The sequence below is a fragment of the Polypterus senegalus genome, chromosome 1, assembly GCF_016835505.1.
Source record: "Polypterus senegalus isolate Bchr_013 chromosome 1, ASM1683550v1, whole genome shotgun sequence".
NCBI lineage: Eukaryota > Metazoa > Chordata > Cladistia > Polypteriformes > Polypteridae > Polypterus > Polypterus senegalus.
In genome coordinates, this window is record NC_053154.1 from 331,643,852 (window position 1) to 331,666,418 (window position 22,567).

At 46.3% G+C, this 22,567-nt stretch overlaps 1 protein-coding gene across 1 annotated transcript in view; it reads right to left on the minus strand.

Moving 5' to 3' along the window:
* otog (otogelin) overlaps positions 1-22,567 on the minus strand; it is a 231,377-nt gene that overhangs the window by 38,811 nt on the left and 169,999 nt on the right. Inside the window, exons 31-35 of the mRNA XM_039740451.1 lie at positions 20,141-20,258; positions 16,298-16,377; positions 9,164-11,775; positions 4,754-4,931; positions 1,205-1,350 (exon numbers count right to left, since the gene is read on the minus strand). Of these exons, the coding sequence (XP_039596385.1) occupies positions 1,205-1,350; positions 4,754-4,931; positions 9,164-11,775; positions 16,298-16,377; positions 20,141-20,258 (3,134 nt within the window). The remainder of the gene's footprint in view (positions 1-1,204; positions 1,351-4,753; positions 4,932-9,163; positions 11,776-16,297; positions 16,378-20,140; positions 20,259-22,567) is intronic.

Genomic DNA, 22,567 nt, shown 5'->3' on the forward strand with positions numbered 1-22,567 from the left:
TCTTCCTAAAGTGGCCAGGCTGACACTCCATGATGAGGTGAGAAGCTCAGCCATTCAGGAGAGCCTCAGAGTGGAGCAGCTTCTGCTCCTCTGGATTGAGGGCACCAAGTTCAGGTGGTCTGGGCAAATAGTAGATCCTGTGACAGACCCAGGACATGCTGGTGGGGTTGTATGTCACAGCTGGCTTGGGATCACCTGGGAATTTTAAAGAAAGACAGGGGTGGAGCCAGAAATTGCAAAGTGGGGGGGCAAGCAATAAAGTTCTGTGCAGCTTGGTGTAACAATAGAGGGGCTTGAGGACTTAATGACAATCAAATTAAGGTTAGGAGGGTCCCGCTTGAAATTTTCAGCTGCCTAACATCTAATGATGATCAGACTAAGGGTCCGGATCCCCATTGATGATTACATTACCGAGGGGCCTCACTTCAGAAATATGGAGCTGGCTTATGAATGAGAGAGCCCCCCAGAGCTTTGCCCCTACAGGAAGAGATGGAATGTGTAGCTGGGGAAAGAGAAGTCCGGGCAGACCTGCTTTGCGAGCTGCTGCCACCACGACCCTCACCAGGAGAAGCTAAAATGAGAGGAGACAAGGAGTCGATACACGACTAGCATCAGCCGTCCATCCTCAGACTTGGTTCCACTGCAGCACTCATCAACATGGAGCAGCCTGGACTGCACTGCATGGCAGGCAGAACGGAGACAGGAGATGGGAGTTTGGGGAGATAAAACCAACCGAGGTCAAAACCGGCAGATCGAGAGTCGACGAAACCTCACAACAAGAAAAATCAGCCAAGGACTTCATGAACGGAGTTGAGACATAAAACTGATGGGCGCAGGCAAAATACTCAACTAGTCAGAAACCAGAAATCAAGTCTGACTCTCCAAGGGAATCACGCCAGGGCTTTAAGTTGAATCCGCAACCCCGGACAAGCAGAATGTGGGCGACATGGAGCTTTACACCTTCGGCCTGGCGATGTCACCTGCCACACACAGTGACGGTGCTGCCACCCAGGAGAGGCTAAAAGGACGTCAAAGCAAGAAATGCACTTGACCAGCAGAGCCCCCAAAACCCCCAACAGGATATTTTTTAGAGATTTTTAGAGATCATTTAGGATACCTAAAAAAATATATAATATAATATAATATAATATAATATAATATAATATAATATAATATAATAGATACGTGAAAGGAGACAACTCACCACATCTGAGCTTTGGCACTCCTGGACGTGAATGCTGACCGTTTCATTTGGCAGCTGTGTGATGATGTAGGACGCTGCCTTGTACACGGCCACGCTGTTCCCATCAAAGGTGATCACGTTCAGATCGGGGAAAACGGAGCAGCGGCCTGCAAAGAGAGACCCTTGAGAAGAGAGCCAGGAACACAGAGACCCTGAAACGCGACTGAAGGACCATCAAGTAATAATGCTGGCCAAAGTCGTGGCTTTCAAGACGGCTGATTCACCTCTCAGATTATCTGATTAGTGTGAAAAAATGAAAGGCGCTATATAACATAGATAGATAGATAGATAGATAGATAGATAGATAGATAGATAGATAGATAGATAGATAGAGTGAAAGGTGCTATATAAGATAGATAGATAGATAGATAGATAGATAGATAGATAGATAGATAGATAGATAGATAGATAGATAGATAGATAGATAGAGTGAAAGGCACTATATAAGATAGATAGATAGATAGATAGATAGATAGATAGATAGATAGATAGAGTGAAAGGCACTATATAAGATAGATAGATAGATAGATAGATAGATAGATAGATAGATAGATAGATAGATAGAGTGAAAGGCACTATATAAGATAGATAGATAGATAGATAGATAGATAGATAGATAGATAGATAGATAGAGTGAAAGGCACTATATAAGATAGATAGATAGATAGATAGATAGATAGAGTGAAAGGCACTATATAAGATAGATAGATAGATAGATAGATAGATAGATAGATAGATAGATAGATAGATAGATAGATAGAGTGAAAGGCACTATATAAGATAGATAGATAGATAGATAGATAGATAGATAGATAGATAGATAGAGTGAAAGGCACTATATAAGATAGATAGATAGATAGATAGATAGATAGATAGATAGATAGATAGATAGATAGATAGATAAATAGATAGATAGATAGAGTGAAAGGCACTATATAAGATAGATAGATAGATAGATAGATAGAGTGAAAGGCACTATATAAGATAGATAGATAGATAGATAGATAGATAGATAGATAGATAGATAGATAGATAGAGTGAAAGGCACTATATAAGATAGATAGATAGATAGAGTGAAAGTCACTATATAAGATAGATAGATAGATAGATAGATAGATAGATAGATAGATAGATAGAGTGAAAGGCACAATAATAATAATAATTTCTTTCCATTTATATGGCGTCTTTCTTGTTACTCAAAGCACTTTACCCAGTAAGTGAGGGGCCACTTCAATCACCACCTTGATGACGTCACAGCAGCGCCCTTTATATGCCATTAGCCGTTAGTTGGTGAGGGGTGACAGTTAGTTAGCCAATTAGATCCAGTGGATGATTGGTGGTCCAGAATGGCCAGGCCGTGGTGGGCCATTTAGCCTGGACACCGAGATGCCCCCTACTCTTTTATGATGGATGCCCAGGGATGTTTTTTGACCGCAGAGAGTCAGAGTCTCAGTGTTACGTCCCATCTGAAGGACGGCGCCATTTTGACTGCTCAGTGTCCCCGTCACTGCACTGGGCCTTTGGGCTTGACATTCAGAAGATTCCCAACTCTTTGTTACTTTTTTTGCTTTAACCATCTAACTCTGGGGGTCTCGAGCTCAGCTGCTAGACCTGTCCATTTTCACCCCACCAGGCTCTTGCTGTCAACAAGTGAAATGATCAAACTCGATGATTTGCCTTCACCAGAATTTAAAACATTAGAAACTTTTTAACAAGAATGGGACATTCATCCCAGTAATGCTTTACAATCCAATCCTCCTCATCTCTACAAAATAACATCAAGGTATGAAGGTCCCTAAAGTCCTCCTGCCCACCACACTACTTGGTCATGTATCCCACTTGTCTGTGGTCCTCTTTGTGATGTTTGTGCGAAATCTCCCCTCACAAGTACCCAGCTGTGACCCCAAGTTCTTGGTGACCTCATTTTAAAGTCACAATCTCGACCCACCATTCCCTTCCTCAGTTGTGTCTGCTCTTCATCTCCGTTCACCTGAACTGTAAAGCTTCCTCTCCTTCAGCGTCCCCTCATAGCCCACAGCCTCTATTGCTGCCCTCTTGACTTTCTCCAGTGCTGCTTTGTCTTTTTTTGTAATATGGAGAGCATATCTGCACACAGGACTCTCAGTGAGAGCTCACTAGTACGTTATAAAGCTGTGACTCGTGTCACACACATCAGAGCGCTATATAACCTCACCTCTGTCACATGTGTGTTGGAGGACCACCTTCTGGGATACTAAGGGGTACTGTATGTAATACCACTCCAGGACAAGAGGAGGTGCTATCACTAATGGCATTCTCTTCTTCTTCATCTACAGCACCAAGCAAATGCACAATGAGGACAACTGGTTGAGCCCCTACCAGTCAGGGTCCTATAAAATCCAAACGTCCCCAAACTAGACATCTCATTGTGGACCTGAGCAGACCTCAGGATGCAGCTTCCCCAAGGCAAACCTGCCCAGCTGAGCAGCAGTGACTCAAGTGGTTCACCCAAGACAAGTCACAGGAGGTTCTGCTGAAGCTTCATAACACACTGGTGAGGAGTCATCTGGAGTCCTGTGTGCAGTTTGGGTCTCCATAAAGAAAAAACAGAGCTAGAAAGGTCCAGCAAAGAGCGACTCAGCTGATTAATGGAGTTATGGGTTATGAAATAAGATTCAAAGAGCTGAGCCTTTAGGAGATGAAGAGGAGAATGTCAGGTTATATAGCGCCTTGACGTGTGGAGTACAAGTCACAGGAGGTTCTGCTCAGGCTTTATAACACACTGGTGAGGCCTCATCTGGAGTCCTGGGGGCAGTTTGGGTCTCCAGGCTACAAAAAGGACATAACAGCACAAGAGAAGGTCCAGAGAAGAGTGACCAGGCTGATTATGGGGGGCTACAGGGGACAAGTGATGAGGAAAGATTTAAAGAGCTAAACCTTTACAGGAGATGAAGAGGAGACCTGAGTGAAGGGTTTACAATGATGAAGGCTATTAGTCCAGTGGATTGAGACGGTGACTTTAAAATGAGTTCATCAAGAAGCTGGAAACTTGCTAAGGGTAAATTTCACATAAACATTGGGAAGAGGACCACAGACACATGGACTAAGTGACCAAGTGGTGTGGTGGACAGGAGGACTTTAAGGACATTTGAAACTCTACATGATGTTGGCTGAAGATGATTGGACTCTGCTTGTCTTTGTTTCTCTAATGTCCTTAAACTTCTGCCTATTTGTTTATTGTCCCCTGGTGCCAGCGTGCTTCTGATTTCTTTACTAACTGCCACCATCGGATTAAATGGAGTGAGCCGTCTGGCACCCCGACTATTCTCTGGACTGCTCCAGTGCCTTCTCTCGTCCTCCACTCCTAAAGACCTTCTTAAACCTGAGACCCCTTGTGTGTTAAAACTCCACTCCAGGGGCAGACCACACGGCATCAGCAGACGACTTGTTGGCATCACAGTTCATGAGCCCAGTCACTTCGCGTCTCAGTAGTTGTCTTACAAGTCCAGCTCCAGACCCCTCAGTACTTACAGGGACAGTCCCACTGCGGGCAGCACTTGTCACCGTTCACCAGTACGGCGAATCCCAGGAGGCCGCAGTTCGGCGGAGTCGCATTGTAAGGGCAGTTCTGAGATTTGTTGAACAGCATCAGCTGGCCGTTCATGCAGACGTACTTTGTGCATTCGTCTATTATTTCAGTATACGGAGGCTGAAAAAAAAACAAAAGAAAGAAAACAAAAAGTGAATTAAGATCTGCTGTTAGAATAAGGATGAGCGCCCCCGAGTGGTGGACTGCAGAGCACGCATTTTTGGGGCGACTCCCCGTGTGACCCTCAAGGAAGCCACTTCTCCTGTCCACACTAACATTATAGAAACATACAAGCAAATCCTGGAGGGGACCCCCATGTAAAATTACAACACTGCCCACCTTGTCTCATCTCCGTCACTCAAGACGCAGACCTCAGTCTCCATTTTCACCTTTCATTCACCCTACCACAGTGGAAACACGGAGACGTCTTGAAAAAGCTCTGCAGAGCTGAAGACGTTCAAAAACGCTGGACCAACATTGCAATGTGGACGGGCGAAAACCGAGAGTTTTGAAAAGCGGGGACTCGGATTGGTTTGTGCTTTTTACATTGCACTTCCCTGATTGGTTGGAGTTTGCTACATTGTCCTTTCCTGATTGGTTGGTACTTTTCACATTGCCCTTTCCTGATTGGTCAGTGTTTGTTAAATTGCCCTTCCCTGATTGGTTGGTACTTTTTACATTGCCCTTCCTTGATTGATCAGTGCTTTTTACATTGCCCTTCCCTGATTGGTTGGTGCTGTGTATGACAAGTCAGAGCCCATGATAACAAAACTAAAAACTGCAGAACTGTTACTGAAGAAAATAGACAAGTGAGAACATTCTGCATGAAGAGAGCCTCTGAGAAGCTGCGCATGGTGCCTCCAGTGATTTGGAAGACCACCTTTAACCGGCCCATGTAGGTTGTCAGACACTAAGACCTAATATCGTTAGCATGCAAAAACAATGTCAAGCAACATAATCGGGTGACTGGAAATTCGAGTCCAAGTGACATTTTGTCACCCTAAGTGACCGCCTAGTTCACCTGCCCCTGGTTCTGATCTTGATGTTCCAGAGACAGAAACGTCATGAAGCTCCCAGTCAGACCGCATCTCTCCCTCCACACTCAGACCTCGCGCTGATCGATGACTTACAGACATTTTCATTTACTCAATGCAGACTCCCTGTCTGCTTCAAAGAATCCACAACCATTCCCGAGCCTTGGAAGTTCAATATTTCCTATTTCCTAAATGATGCCAGGCTGGTGGTGCCAACCTCAGTAATGATGAAAACATCTGAACGCCTGATGGTTTAGCATCTCAGGTCACCTCCTGGACCCTCTACAGGGTGTTTGCCATTCCAACAGGCGGCTCTATGATATCTACACTCCTCAGCGACGTATGCCAGGACTTTAGTTGTGGATGTCAGAGCTTCTCTCGGTGTGAACTTGTACTGAGCCACCTGTCTCTGGATGTCTGACTTTCTAAGGACCAGATGACAAACAGAGAAGCTGGGCCCCTGACCCTGGCCACTCGATTCACCCTCAAGAATCTCAACTTGAGTACTTGAAAATGTCTGTGGAATTTAGGAGATGCTGCTCACCTCCTGCTCCCCCGGTGTCACTGTCAGCCATCTAAACCATTTCAGTTGTCTGGCACCATTGCCACTGACAGACTGAACTCACATGGAAACACCGTAGATCTTTACTGTTTCCTCCATCACAGTAAAAGGCGTCACCCGCCCCAATCCTTGCCGGTCCAGTTTTGTAGAGCAGTTGCTGAAAGCGTCCTCACTTTGTCTGTGACACTCTGGTGACAGCAATGCATCTGCTCAAGAGGACCGTAGGCCTGGAACTGGACTCTGCTGAGGACCTGTGGACACCACGGATCAGGAGATGAGCCGCAAATGAAATCAGTCAGACAGCACATAGCAGACATGACAGTGAGAACCATTGGACACGTCAGGACTTCCTCTCCTGTGTCAGTCACTTTGCTTAAACTCCATCTCTGGCTGCTCCTGATCTCCAGACTCCTCCATCCAATCTAAACAGTGCTGATTGTGTAAGGACTTACTAGACGTATCTCTGGGGGGAGAGCAATGCCGGACCACCTTTATGTTATTCTTCACTACTGCTGCTGTAGGTAAGGCTGTGGTGATGTCACGTGAGCTTTCTTATGCCGTTTATTGGTCACTTCATGGCCAAACGTAGGTGGCCACCCCACTAAAGGATACAGCACAGGTGCATTAAGTCGAGAAAACAGCCACAAGATACCATTGACACACACGGGGGTCCTACTGAAGAGCTCAGGGACTTTAAACATGGCATTGCCATAGGATGGCATCTTTGCCACAAGTCTACTCATCTCAGTCTGCCAAGGAAAACTGTAAGTGGTGTTAGTGTGACATGTTAGGGGCACCAACAGCTCAGCCGTGCCAGCTTACAGAGTGGGGCCACCAAGTACTGAGGTGTGCAAATGGCCTCACATTGGGCACATAAAATGGGCACATAAATGGGCACATAAAACCAAAACACAGTTCTTTTTAACTCAGTTTTATCATAATATTTCTACATTTTTTGAGCTTTTTTAAAAAGCTACTTGTCCCAATGGGGAAATTTATGGAAGAATATATCTGTTTATAGTGTCTTTACATATCTATTTATATGTTATATAGTGCCTTTTGAGATCTGTCAGTCATAGAGTGCATTTTACATTGATCTATTTATTATACAGTGCCCTTCATCTGTCAATCAGTGTGTTATATAGTGCCTTTTGCCCTTTATCTACAGTATTAAATACTGCTATTCATCTACCAACCAATGTGTTCAGTGCTTTTCACTCTCCACCACTATATAGTGCCTTTCATATCTATCTATCTATCATATAGTGCCTTTCATCTATCTATCCATATCTATCTATCTATATATCATATAGTGCCTTTTATCTATCTATCTATCTATCATATAGTGCCTTTCATCTATCTATCTATCATATAGTGCCTTTCATCTATCTATCTATCTATCTATCTATCTATCTATCATATAGTGCCTTTCATCTATCTATCTATCTATCTATCTATCTATCTATCTAGTCATGTAAGGCCTTACACCCATCTATCTATCTATCTATATATCATATAGTGCCTTTTATCTATCTATCTATCTATCTATCTATCATATAGTGCCTTTCATCTATCTATCTATCTATCTATCTATCCATCTTTCTATCATATAGTGCCTTTTATCTATCTATCTATCATGTAAGGCCTTACACCCATCTATCCATCTATCTATCTATATATCATATAGTGCCTTTTATCTATCTATCTATCTATCTATCTATCATATATTGCATTTCACTCTATCTATCTATCTTATATAGTGCCTTTCATTTTTTCTCTCTTTGTACTCTTTGTATTATATAGTGCACATCACATCTGTCTGGTGTATTTTTCATATAGCGCCTTTCACTCTCTATAATTTAATTAGTGCCTATTGGTATCTATTATATGGTGTCTTTCAATCACTATCATAATATAGCACCTTTCTATTTAAGTGTCTGTTATACAGTATAGTTCATTTCCTATCCCTCTCTTATATAGTGCCTTTCACTCTCTGTCAGTACACAGTACAGTTCTATGTTATATGTTATCCATGTTGTATAGTACTTTTTATTCTCTATCTCTTATATAGTGCCTTTCAGTATCTATTCTATACAGTATTGCCTTTAATCTGTTATATAGTGCCTTTCTCTCTCTATCTCAATTCATTTTTATGTAGCACTCCTTTTTTTAACTTACTATTGAAGTAAACGAGTTTTGTCACATCAGCGCTCCACAGTACGCAATTTCTCACCATTTCCACCCGTTTTGCACCTTCACTCCTGTGTGTGGCTGAATATGCCCAAGTGCCCCATCTCAGTTAAGTCTCCAGATCGGCAGCTGGCACTCCACAAAGTGGTACAAACCGCTGCTGATAATTCCCAGCATCCTCAGCTTGTGTCCCAGTCGTGACGCGTCAGGCAGTGCAGTGGAGGGCATGGAGAGGTGGCACCGCGGCCACTCAGTAGACACGCACAGTCACTCCGTTGTCAGTTAGAGGTGGCTTCTGTGCCATCACTGTGGCTTGTCCATCTCGATGAGGTCCTATGTGATTATCAGAGATGTTTAAGGTGAAGGTTGCCATGATGCCCAGGCCTACGGCGCCTTGTTGAGTTTCATGCTCATTGTATTCGTGTCTTTCTGTACATAATTAAATTGCCTGATTTCTCTATCGTTGGACATTTGCAGGTCCGACTCAAAGTCAGAGTCATTTTATGAATGTCTGCAGTAACCGCACTCGCTTGTGACCCCCGGAACGCCCGCCCGCCCGTACTTACCGTACACATTCTGGAGGCCGTGACTGCACTGCTTGTCTGTTCGCTACTGAACACGAAGGTTGGCGATGTCCACATTTCGTCCGTTTCCAGCTGTGTGGTGGTCCCTCTGCTCTTTTGCGTTGCCGTACTTGACGCTAGAAGCGTCGTCAGCTCCGTCGTGACCACGGGAGGAGTGGACGTCGCCGCTATGGTAGTAACTTCAGCCAGAGTCTCATTGGAGAGCGGCGTCTCCCAGGACTCTGATGGCATTGTCTCTTTTGAAGGTACGCTTGAGGACATCGGTGCTCCAGTCGAGATTGTCCTGGTGGTCCCCGTCGTCTCCTTCAGGGTGGTCTGTTGAGCCGTTTGGCTCGGAGTGCTGTCTGGCTGCGGTGCTTCAGTGGATGTTGAGGTCGCTGCTGGGCTACTTAAGTGTGTCGTCTGTTGGTCGGCCCTCGGTGACCACGTGCTTCCGGTAATCTCCGTCACATTCGGTGGAGCGTGGGGTCCCTCTGAAGTGGTGGCCTGTGCTGTTTGATTTTGCGTCATCGTGGAAGCAGCAGTTGAAGAATATGAATGTGACTGAGTCATCCTAGCGGATGTGGACAGAAGGGTGGCAGCCATAGTCCCTTCTGTGGCATTGACCGTTTGTCGAGTGGTCTCCCGAGGGGCTCCTGTAGATGTTGTGTGACTCGTTGGTGTGGACAAACTTGTCTTCAGAACTGGCAGCGTAGTGGCTACAGTGAAGCTGGAGGTCCACATCTCAGGTGAAGGTGTTGTCGGTGTGACGGTGACAAACGATGTCGAATGCCACCAGGAGGGCTGAGTTGCCACAGTCGTTTCCTTCTCCATCTGCTCTGTCCTGCTGCTTGTCCCCTCTGCTGGCACTGTGCTCTTTGGGGACAGCGGTGATGAGGCTGACAAGGACTCTGCTGCTGCCGTGCTCGTCACCGCAGGGCTGGTGGATCCTGGGGCTGGCAGGCCCGTTGACGACATGGTGGTCATCGAGGGTGGTGTCGTGAGGGGGCTAAGCGTCATGAGCTCACTTGTCACCTCAGATGTGGAGGAGCTGCCTTCTTGTGTGGTGGTGGTGGTAGTAGTAGTGGGCAGAGACGGAGGTGGGGTGGTGCTGGCTGTCGGTCTGATGGTGCCCATCGATGCCCCAGCTGAGTCAGTTTCATGTTCGGCTCTGAGCGATGTGACTTCTGAGGAGCTCGAGGTGGTCGTGGCTTCTGTTGTAGCTTTGGAGGGCACGGAGTACGTCATTGTTGTGTTTGTAGATGAAGTAGCCGTGGAGAAGCTGGCACTCGGTGAAGCAGATGTTCTCCAAGATGTGGTTGTCGGGGTCAATGGCGTCTCATCCTGAGGTTCTCTCAGTGCTTCACTTGTGGTGGCAGTTGACATTGTTGTGATGGCTTTGGTGGCAGTGGTCCCAGCTGTGCTGCCCTCAGTATCCCACCTTCCTGGGGACGGTGACGGTGTTTTGTCTGGAGTGACCCTTGTCGACAGTACCTCAGATGTTCGAGGTGTAGCTGATGCCACCAATGTTGTGCTTGGAGTTGTAGACAAACCAGCAGAGGTCCCCTCGTCCTTTGGTGTTGTAGTCATACCTTCAGAAGTTCTCTCCTCCGTCGTTGGAGTTCCCGTATATCGCACAGATGGCAGTGAGGACGCCATTGAGGCAGTCGGCGTTGTTGTTTGTGAAAGCCCAGGACTGGCGCTTGGGGATGTTTCTGTGGGCTGTAAGGGAGATGAGTGCGTGGTCACCTTGGACGTTGACACTTCAGTAGTTGTCACTGTCTCGGTAGTAAGCCCCACTGCTGCTGGCGTTGTGACAGACCTGCTCGGACCCGAGGTCGTGCTTTCTGTTGCAGAGACAGCTGGAGATCCCACTTCCGTTGTGCTCCCAATGGCAGACGTATCTGTAGTCGGCAGAGAGCTGGTAGGACTTGTTCGTTCTGTACGAAGAGTGGACGGCGTGCCCTCTGTAGTAAGCGTCACCGTTGTGGAGAACATCGCCGTCTGTTCGCTGGTGGTTGTACGTGTGGTGGGTGCTGAACCCGTTGTGCTCTCCGTCTCGGGCAGGACGGTTATGCCAGTGGAGAACGTGGGGTACGGTGACATCGTTCTTGTGGAACTGCTGCTCCATTTCCAGGGTGTCGTCTGCTTTGTACTGGCGACCGCCGTGACCACCGCTTCAGTACCCGAGGACGCCGTCCAGCTAGTCGTGCTTTCTACAGGGACTGGGCTGCTGGGAGGCAGAGTACCAGTTGTGGTGGGCAAAGGCGTGGGGGATTCTGGGGGTTCTGCTGGGTGGCTGGTGGACCAGGACTCGACTCGTGAAGATGACATGGTGAACGATGCCGGAGAAAGCGTATGTCGTGCTTCTGTACTTGGAGGCTGACTGGTGACTGGTGAAGACGGACCCCGGGTGGCATTTGTGACTGCTGGAGACACGGAGGTGACTGGAGAAGGCGTCGATGTGGTGACTTGAGATGCACCTGTAGATGGCAGTGTGGCACTGGGGGTCACCGACGCTGGCTCACTGGCATTCACCGCAGAAGTGACAGATCCAGGTGTCGGGGGCGTACTGTGGGGAGTCAGCGGCTCCGCAGCAACTGGGGGTCTGATGCCTGAAGAGAAATAAAAGGAAGCAACTGTTAGAGAAGCAGCGAAAGGTGACCTCCAGTGGACCGCGTCGGCCTTCACTCGACAGATGTTGAGCTCGTGTGACACACGATATTTAACACTTGTGATGTAACGCGCACAGGGCTCAGCGGATCAGCGGCCGAGCACGTGCAACGGGGGTCCCGAGCATTTCACTGCCACCTGAGGCTTGAAATGGAGATTTAGCAGAGCAGCAAATCCCGTTCAGATGTTGTCCTGGCCGACACACGTGGGCTGGATTTCTATGCTCTTGGTGGGGATTAAAAATTAAACCCATTTGTTTATGTGTCTGTTAACACGAAATGGCAAATAAGACGGCTGGTCGGGGCCTCCTGCCACTCAAACGTGGAGTCGCCCGTCAGGATGGCACAGAAGTCCAGACACGGCCTGCGAGGAGTTGTCATACTGTCCCTGTAGCGTGCCTGTCACACTAAAGAGTCGGTCGAATAAATGTGTGGGCACGCGTGGGAGAGCAGGCCTTGTGAGGACCCTACAGAACCGGGCAGGCAAAAGAACGGGCGAGGAGTCCAAAACCAGAAAGGATGGACATCAGTGGTCAAAACCAAAATGGTAACCTGAGTGCCCAAAGATTATGGAACTGCAATGGTCAAAACCAGGAGATCAAACAAAAGTAGGTGACTAGGAACCAAAACGACAAGACTGTTACTTGAGGTGTATAGACAACAGAATATAAAGGACCAGGAGACAAATGGAAATATGGTGGTCAAAACCAAAATGGTAACCAGTTGAGGACACACTGGAGTGCCCAAGGATTACTGTGTGCAGTGAATTACCAGGAGATGAACAATGACCAAGACTTGGTCTGGAACTGCAATGGTCAAAACCAGGAGATCAAACAAAAGTAGGTGACTAGGAATCAAAACGACAAGACGTTACTCGAGAGCTGAAGGCAACAGAATAGACTGAACCAGGAGACAAATGGAAAATTGGTGGTCAAAACCAAAATGGTAACCCGTCGAGGACACACTGGAGTGCCCAAGGATTATTGTGAGCAGGGAACTACAAGGAGATGATGAACGATAACTGAGATGTGGTCTGGAACTGCAATGGTCAAAACCAGGAGATCAAACAAAAGTAGGTGACTAGGAATCAAAACGACAAGACGTTACTCGAGAGCTGAAGACAACGGAATATAATGGACCAGGAAATGAACCAGTGGTCAAAACCAGGAATTCTGGACATCGGTGGTCAAAACCAAAATGCTAACCAGCTGAGGACACACTGGAGTGCAGAGGATTATCGTGAGCAGTGAACTACCAGGAGATGACTACGGTAATGAGCACCAAGATGTGGTCTGGGACTGCAGTCGGTCAAAACCGTGAAATCAAACAAAAGTAGGTGACTAGGAACCAAAATGACAAGACGTTACTCGAGAGTTGAAGGCAACAGAATAGACTGAACCAGGAGACAAATGGAAAATTGGTGGTCAAAACCAAAATGGTAACCCGTCGAGGACACACTGGAGTGCCCAAGGATTATTGTGAGCAGGGAACTACAAGGAGATGATGAACGATAACTGAGATGTGGTCTGGGACTGCAGTGGGTCAAAACCAGGAGATCAACCAAAAACAGGCAAGTAGGACTCAAATACAAAGGATTTCACTCAAGAACTGAAGACAACAGAATATAATGGACCAGGAAATAAACATTAAACCAGTGGTGAAAACCAGAAAGACTGGACATCTGTGGTCAAAACCAAAATGGTAACCTGATGACAGGACACAATGGAGTGCAGGGAATCATCTTGGGCAGTGAATTACCAGGAGATGATTATTGACCAATGATTAATGAGTCCCTCTAGGGTTGTGTCCTCATAGGTCACTTTTGCTGTGACGCTTTAACAGGCAGTGCCACCTGCAGTGTGTGTCCCACATACCCCCTTTAGTGGTGTCCCAGTGTGGGGTGTGTTACTGGTTACTGTCATGGACTGGGAGTCCCAAAGCATGCAGCCAATAATGGCCACTAGAGGGGGATGTCACCACCAAACCCCAGCGAGTTAAAAGGGCAAAACAGTCTTTAGAATGAAAAAGATTTCTTATCACACAAATGCTCTGTCACTCTGCGAAGCTCCCAAGAGCACAAAAGCCATAAAGGAGTTGCCAGCAAGTCAATCCCAGGTGAACAAAATCCCAAAAACACAACAAGGAGTCAAAACAAAAAAATCCGTAATCACAATAAGCCCAGCGAAGCACAAGGAAACTCGCCACTCTCAGGCATGTTGGAAAGGAACTGACAGGAATTCTGGGATTTATAGGGCAGAGGGCACTTCCTGGCAGCGATTGGCAGGTGGCCCCACCTCCTGGGGGACCACCCACCCAACACAAGGGACATAGCAAAGGCAGCTTACATCCATCAACAAAATGAAAAGCAAAGAATAACACACACAATTAGCAACAGTAAGAGGAGCATAAAGAGCTGACATTCAACAAGGAATTGAATCGCAGCCGTGACGAGTACAGAACAGCACAACTCTGATTTCACGCACAAGTCAGGGTTACGTGTCCGCTTTAGCATTTAGGATTAGTGGAACTTTCAGTGATGACTTTGGTGTGCTGCTTGATTACGATTCCCATCCCGAACCTCTTCTGATTCCTGAGTGCTTTTCCTAGCGAGGACCACAAAAGGGCGGCACCCACGGAAAGAACTAAACGGTGGCACGACAGAACAAACAACATAACGAGAACAAAATTCTAAAGTCATACATGACAGAAGTCATCATCCATCTCCAACACTCTTCTTCTTCTTCTTTTGGCTGCTCCTGTTAGGGGTCACCACAGCAACTCATCTTCTCCCATCTCTTCCTGTCCTCGTCATCCTGCTCTGTCACACCCGTCACCTGCATGTCCTCTCTCAGCACATCCATAAACCTTCTCTTAGGATTTCCTCTTTTCCTTTTCCCAGTCAGCTCTGTCCTTAGCACCTTTCTCCCAATATACCCCTCATCTCTTCAAACCAACGCAATCTCGCCTCTCTGACTTTGTCTCCCACCCGTCCAACCTGAGCTGACCCTCTAATGTCCTCATTTCTAATCCTGTCCATCCTCGTCACACCCAATGCCAATCTTATCATCTTTAACTCTGCCACCTCCAGCTCTGTCTCCTGTGCCACCGTCTCCAGCCCACATAACACAGCTGGTCTCACTACCGTCCTGTAGATCTTCACTGTCACTCTTGTTGATACCCGTCTGTCACTCCTGTCACTCTTCTCCCCCCTACCTGCACTCTCTTCTTCACTTCTCTTCCACACTCCTCGTCACTCTGTACTGTTGATCCCAGTTATTTAAACTCCTCCACCTTCACCAACTCTACTCCCTCATCCTCACCACTCCACTGACCTCCTCTCATTCACACACATGTATTCTGTCCTGGTGGTCCTACTGACCTTCACTCCTGTCCACCCCTACGGCACACATCCTGGTCCATGAGGACTCCTGTCTGATCTCGTCTGTTAGCCTGTCCATCACCATTGCAGATAAGACAGAGCTCAGAGCCGATCCCTGATGTAATCCCACCGCAGACCTCACCACGGTCACACTGCCCTCGTTCATATCCTGTGCCACTTTTACGTACTTCTCTGCCAACTTCCTCACACAATACCACAGCTCCTCTCAGACACCCTGTCATATTCTTTCTTCAGGTCCACAAAGACACAATGCAACTTCTTCTGATCTTCTCTCTACTTCTCCATCAACATCCTCAGAGCAGACATCACGTCTGTGGTGCTCTTTCTTGGCATGAAACCATCCTGCTGCTCACTGATCCTCACCTCACTTCTTAACTGACCTTCCACCACTCTGTCCCATAACTCCATGCTGTGGCTCTTCAATTTTATCCCCCTGTAGTTACTGCAGTCCTGCCCATCCCTCTTAATCCTAAATATCGGCCCACCAGTCCACTTCTTCTCCACTCCTCATCATCCTCTCACTTTCCAAGGTTCCATTAAATAATCTGGTTAAAAATCTCCAACTCTCAAAACCTCTAAAAACTCAAAGCAGAAAATCCGACTGACTTTGGTGACCCTGCGACAGCACCTTTGATCCCAGCAGGACTTGATCCCTGCTTTGTGTCTGTGAACGTTTTCTGCCAGCCATCGCTGTGAGTAGAAATATACGGGATCTCAAAATGGAGGGATGGTGGCGGTCATCCTGTAGTAAAGATTAAAATGGCTGACATGTAATTGATGTACGTATGCTGTATGTACACATTGATGTGAGTGCATTGCAGCGTGGAATTAAAATGTGGGGTCTTCATACATGCTGTTCTTAATAAGACACTCGTCACTAGGAAACCATGGAGGTGGGCATCAAAGCCAGGACGGGCTCCTTAGCCACTCAGGTGAGAAGCCTTGAATCATAACAAACGTCCCTATGACATCCTCTGAGCACGGTGACATCATCCCAATGGTGCGGTGACACATGCCAGACATCGCTGTACTACGTGTTTGTTCTGTGCAGCCTTTCAAACTTACAGTCTTGGACGTAAACGCATCTCCGGGTAACTTCATCCAGGACCATCTCATGGGGGCAGCGAGGAACACATCCTTCAACTCTGAAAGGGAAAAACAAAGCAAAGCAGCCAGTGAGATCTGCAAACGTCGGAGCTGGAGAAGCAGCGTGAGCCGACACAGAGAGAAATGTGGACGGAAAACGGGAAAGACAGCAACACCTGCAGTATTATTGTGTTATAAAAAATATATTTACTGTGTGTATACAGAAGAGGGACGATACTGGAGATGAAATGGCTAGAATACGGGGTGTGTGTGTGTGTGTGTGTGTGTGTGTGTTCTCAGCTGTTCAGTATGCTATACACGTGCATAGAGGATCAGTAAATCTATTATAAATACATATACTGTACATACTTTGTCACGCATGAGCGTCTGTGGATCACACCAAATGACGTATGCAGTACCGCTCTGGGACAAGAGGGGGCGCTGTCACTAACAGGCTTGTCTCTTTACTTGGCCACTCTGAGTGGATACTCCATGAGGGCAACTAACCCCGCCCTCCTCGCTCTGAGATGCCCCGCCCCTTCTGGTTCAAACCATATAAAGGCAGTCATTCATGGAAGGAGCCCACCGGGGGGCTCCACAGACAGACCCTGAGCACGGAGCCAGCAGAGGATCAACTTCTTCTGTTTGCTTTTTCTGAGCGCCTGTTTAATTGGCCACTACAGTAAGTCCTTTTCTTGTTGTTTCACAGGTTGATTTTTCTTTGTCTGTCACTCATGCCCAACAATATAAACTGCTCAAAAAAATTAAAGGAACACTTTGAAAACACATCAGATCTCAATGGGAAAAAGAAATCCTCCTGGATATCTATACTGATATAGACTGGGTAATGTGTTAGGAACGAAAGGATGCCACATCGTTTGATGGAAATGAAAATGATCAACCTACAGAGCCCTGAATTCAAAGACGCCCCAAAAATCAGAGTGAAAAAATTATGTGGCAGGCTAGTCCATTTTGCCAAAATTTAATTGCAGCAACTCAAATTGTACGCAGCACTTTGTATGGCCCCTGTGTTCTTGTATACATGCCTGACAACATCGGTGCCTGCTTCTAATGAGATGACAGATGGTGGTGTGGGGGATCTCCTCCCAGATCTGGACCAGGGCATCACTGAGCTCCTGGACAGTCTGAGGTGCAACCTGGTGGCATTGGATGGACCAAAACATAATGTCCCAGAGGTGTTCTATTGGATTTAGGTCAGGAAAGTGTGGTGGCCAGTCAATGGTATCAATTCCTTCATCCTCCAGGAACTGCCTGCATACTCTCACCACATGAGGCCAGGAATTGTCGTGCACCAGGAGCCACTGTACCAGCATAGGGTCTGACAATGGGTCCAAGGATTTCATCCTGATACCTAATGGCAGCCAAGGTGCCTTTGTCAAGCCTGTAGCGGTCTGTGTGACCCTCCATGGATATGCCTCCCCAGACAATCATTAACCCACCACCAAACTGCTCATGCTGAATGATGTTACAGGCAGCATAATGTTCTCCATGGCTTCTCCAGACCCTTTCACTTCTGTCACGTGCTCAGGGTGAACCTGCTCTCATCTGTAAAAGCACAGGGCACCAGTGGTGCATCTGCCAATTCTGGTATTCTATGGCGAATGCCAATCGAGCTGCATGCTGCTGGGCAGTGAGCTCAGGGCCCATTAGAGGACATGGGGCCCTTGGGTCACCCTCATGAAGTCTTTCTGGTTGTTTGGTCAGAGACATTCACACCAGTGGCCTGCTGGAGGTCATTTTGTAGGGCTCTGGCAGTGCTCATCCTGTTCCTCCTTGCCCAAAGGAGCAGATACTGGTCCTGCTGATGGGTTATGGACCTTCTATGGCCCTCTCCAGCTCTCCTAGAGTAACTGCTTGTCTCCTAGAATCTCCTCCATGCCCTTGAGACTGTGCAGGGAGACACAGCAAACCTTCTGGCAATGACACGTATTGATGTGCCATCCTGGAGAAGTTGGACTACCTGTGCAACCTCTGTAGGGTCCAGGTATCGCCTCATGCTACCAGTAGTGACACTGACTGTAGCCAAATGCAAAACTAGTGAAGAAACAGTCAGAAAAGATGAGGAGGGAAAAATGTCAGTGGCCTCCACCTGTTAAACCATTCCTGTTTTGGGGTCATCTCATTGTTGCCCTCTAGTGCATCTGTTGTTAATTTCATTAACACCACAGCAGCTGAAACTGATTAACAACCCCTCTGCTACTTAACTGACCAGATTAATATCCCATAAGTTTCATTGACTTTATGCTATACTCTGATTAAAAAGTGTTCCTTTAATTCTTTTGAGCAGTATATATATATATATACATACTGCATACTGTCACACGCGTGCAATTGGGAGGCAGCTAAAGGGCTTGAATAACGGTAGTGCCACGCCAGACCAGGGGATGGTGAGCTCTCCCAGTCCTCTGTAGACCATCCATAGGAAATCCTGTTAGGTCCTGGCGCCATTGATGATGTCACTTCCGGGCCCCCAAAGAAGTCACTTCCGCTTCAGGCACCATTGATGACATCACTTCCGGGCCTAATGACATTGCTTCTGGTTCCGGTCCAGATGATGTCACTTCCTGTACCGGCCTTTAAAGCCGCCATATTCTCCCATTCAAGTCAGCCAAACCAGTGAACAACTCAACCAAAATCAACCATTTCAAGCCTGGGCACAATATACGGGTGGCTGCCCCAAACCTTTTTGATGTCTGTAGCCTGTTATTGTAACAATACGTACAAACACACACACACACACACACACTCACACATTTATATATATTTGGAAGTGAAGGTCTGTGAGATATGATTTGCATATTCGTAGCTGGAAATCCATAAAGGCAGCAAGTGAATCTCGTAACTTAAAACAGGAATCATCATCAGAGGAACACGATTAGACTTACAGGAGTCCACGGCAACTTACAGCACATAAGGAGGGGAGAGGAGGTGGGCTATCGATGAGGTGGGCTTCAGAGGGTGTTGGTCATAAAGTCTTCTTTATTATTTGCAAGCATGCATATGCCAGGTTCAGGTCCAAGTGTCTGTTAAGGGCGTTCTCATTGGACAGCCACAGTTCAGCCAGCTCTCTGGCACGTTTAGTGTTAGACTTGAATTTGACTTGCACTGAGCCCCATTTAAATGTGCGTCCGGCCGAACTGTATGTGCGTAAATCAGAGGCCGGGGGTCCTTTCTTCTGATTGCATTGCGATGTTCCTGTATGTGGCTTTGTGATGTCACCCGTTTAGTGCAAAGAAGCACTTTGATCACGTGAAAGGTGCCATAGAAATAATATACAGTATAATGCCCCACCCCTTCTGACTCAAATATAACAATAATAATAATAATAATAATATTATTATTATTATTATTAAATTGTCCAGACTTGGTCCTTTAAGCACACGACATAGCTGCAGAAATCCAAGGAGCCAGCAGAGTGTCCTACCACGGTGACTCCATAGCCCAGCAGGACTGGCCCTGACGCCAGCCGTGAACTTAAAATGGGGGCAAATCACAACACCTGACAAACACAGGGAATCACGTTTAATTCTCTTTTTTTAAAATATTCTCCCTATGCACTCTTCCCTGAGTGTTTTCTTGCTATTAATTTTGATGTTTCTGTCTCCCATGCCATTATCACAAGGGTACTGAGATGTCACCAGGATGCGCTCTCTTCTGATAGAGAGGCCTTGTTAAACTGATGAGGTAGCCATGACGTCTTATTCACCTTAGTCTTATTCTAGAATCGTGATGCGTGTCGTGTATATTTAACAACAAGACTTTCTTTTCCATTAGACTCCCACCCGTTTCAGACATACATACTTGGGTATCGTGTGACACGTTTCTCCTGTGGGGTCGCTGCAGGATCTGAAGCACGCGCTGGAGCAGGAGTCGTATCTCCACTGGCAAGAGGAGTGAAGCGGAGACTCTGAATCAGCTTCTGTCACAAGAAAAAAAGACAAGAAATGACAGTCACAAGTCACGTCGTAGGATCAGTCCGTCTGCTTCCTTCTTCAGTCCCCACTTGGTAGGATTATGGAGACAATGCTTATGTATCTGAAGAACACTTTACAGGAAGTCCATTAAAGGAAGGTGCAGATACCCCTCTAGAGCCCTAATTTGACAACAAGATCTCTGATATTTAGAAATGCAGCAGTAAACTGAGCTACAAATGTAGTCCTGTAAAGTGTATTAGAATGGCATTACTGTACATACCGAGTGACTAGAAAGGGTATTGATCTTGAGCACAGGATATAATGTTCTATCTATTATTATATATCATATAGTGCCTTTCATCCATCTATCTATCTTATTGTGCCTTTCATATCTATCTATCTATCTATCTATCTTTTTATCTATTATATAGCACCTTTCATCTATCTATCTATTATATAGCGCCTTTCACTCTATCTATCTATCTATCTATTATATAGCGCCTTTCACTCTATCTATCTATCTATCTATCTATCATATAGTGCCTTTCATCTATCTATCTATCATATAGTGCCTTTCATCTATCTATCTATCCATCTATCTATCTATATATCATATAGTGCCTTTCATCCATCTATCTATCTATCTATCTATTATATAGTGCCTTTCATCCATCTATCTATCTATCTATCATATATTGCCATTCATATCCATCTATCTATCTATTTTATAGTGCCTTTCATGTCTATCTATCTATCTATTTTATAGTGCCTATCTTCTATCTATCTATCTATCTATCTATCTATCTATCTATCATATAGTGCCTTTTATCTATCTGTCTATCTATCTACTAAATGACCAAGTAGTGCGGTAGTCAGTAGGATTTTGGAAACTTTCAGAAGTCGACTTGATGTTTTTTTTAGAAGACTGAAGTGGCAGGACTGGTGGGCTCTGCTGGGCTGAATGGCCTGTTCTCGTCCAGATTGTTCGAATGTTCAGAGAGTCAGGCCTTCAGGTTTATGTCTCATCTGAAGGATGGCACAGTGTCCCCGTCACTACACTGGAGCTTTGGGATCCACACATGGACCACAGAGGAAGCGCCCCCTGCTGGCCTCACCAATGCCTCTTCCAGCAGAAACCCCAGCTTTTCCTAGAGGGTCTCAAATGCAAGTGCTGGTCAGGCCCAAACAGTCTTCTGAAGCGCAGGTGGGACGGCCGCTGGATATCAAACAACATAACAGATTAACGAGAGTCGGACAGTTGAGTCGAGTCCACACAATCAGAGGACTGTATTGTTCAAAAATAATGGCCCCCTCCAAATGTGGCCACCCTGGGTGCCCACCTAGTTCACTGAAATGTTAGCGCTGACCCTGGTTGGCCGTGCCCCCCTTGTTGTACTTGACCCACATTTTGTGAATTTTTTAGATGAGGGAGTGAAGGTGCAGCCGTTTGTAGCTCCATGAAGTGGGCGTGCAGCACGTGAGGTCAGAGGAGATTAAGTTTTACTGCGCAGGCTAGAAGATGACGTTGGGCTCACAGGCAGTGACTGAGCTCGCCTGGTTTAGTTCTTATTTATCAAATCGATTCCAATGCGTACAGAAATGTGCTGACGGGACTCCATCATTACACACACAAGTGACATATGGTGTCCCGCAGGGCTCAGGACTCGGACCGTCACTGTTGTCACTTGACAGGCTTCCTTCCACTCATCAGGACATCATGTTCATGTTCACTCGTACGCAGATGACGCCCAGTTCTACTTTTCTTTTAGATCACATGAAGTTTCTCCAACGTTGTCTTTAATTAGTCGTGTTAGTGAATTAAAGGAGTGGACGGCTGAGAACGACTTGTCTTTAAACACCGAGATGTTGATGACTGGAGGGAGTGACGCTGATCACAACGATATTCTGTCATCTTTTAACTCGGCTGGAGTCCCCATTAGTTTTACTGAATCAGCCCGCAATCTTTGACTCTAGCAGGTCATTTAAAGCGCACATCACAAAGTTGTCCAAATCAGGTTTCCTCCATCTTAAAAATGTTGGGCAATGAAGGCGCTTTCTAAATAAACAGGATTCTGAGAAATGAATTCCAGCATTTATTTCTAGTAGGATTGACGACTGCACTCTGGTGTTCACTGGGTGTTCAGACTGTTTGTTATTCAGCCTCCAGTTCATCCAAAATGCTGCTGCACTAGAAACTACGAACACAGAACTCCAGTCCTCGCACCCTTACACTGGCGCCCAGTTAAGTTTAGGGCAGACTTCAAAATCCTCCTTTTAACATATAAAGCATTAAATGGCCGACTTGTCTGAACTT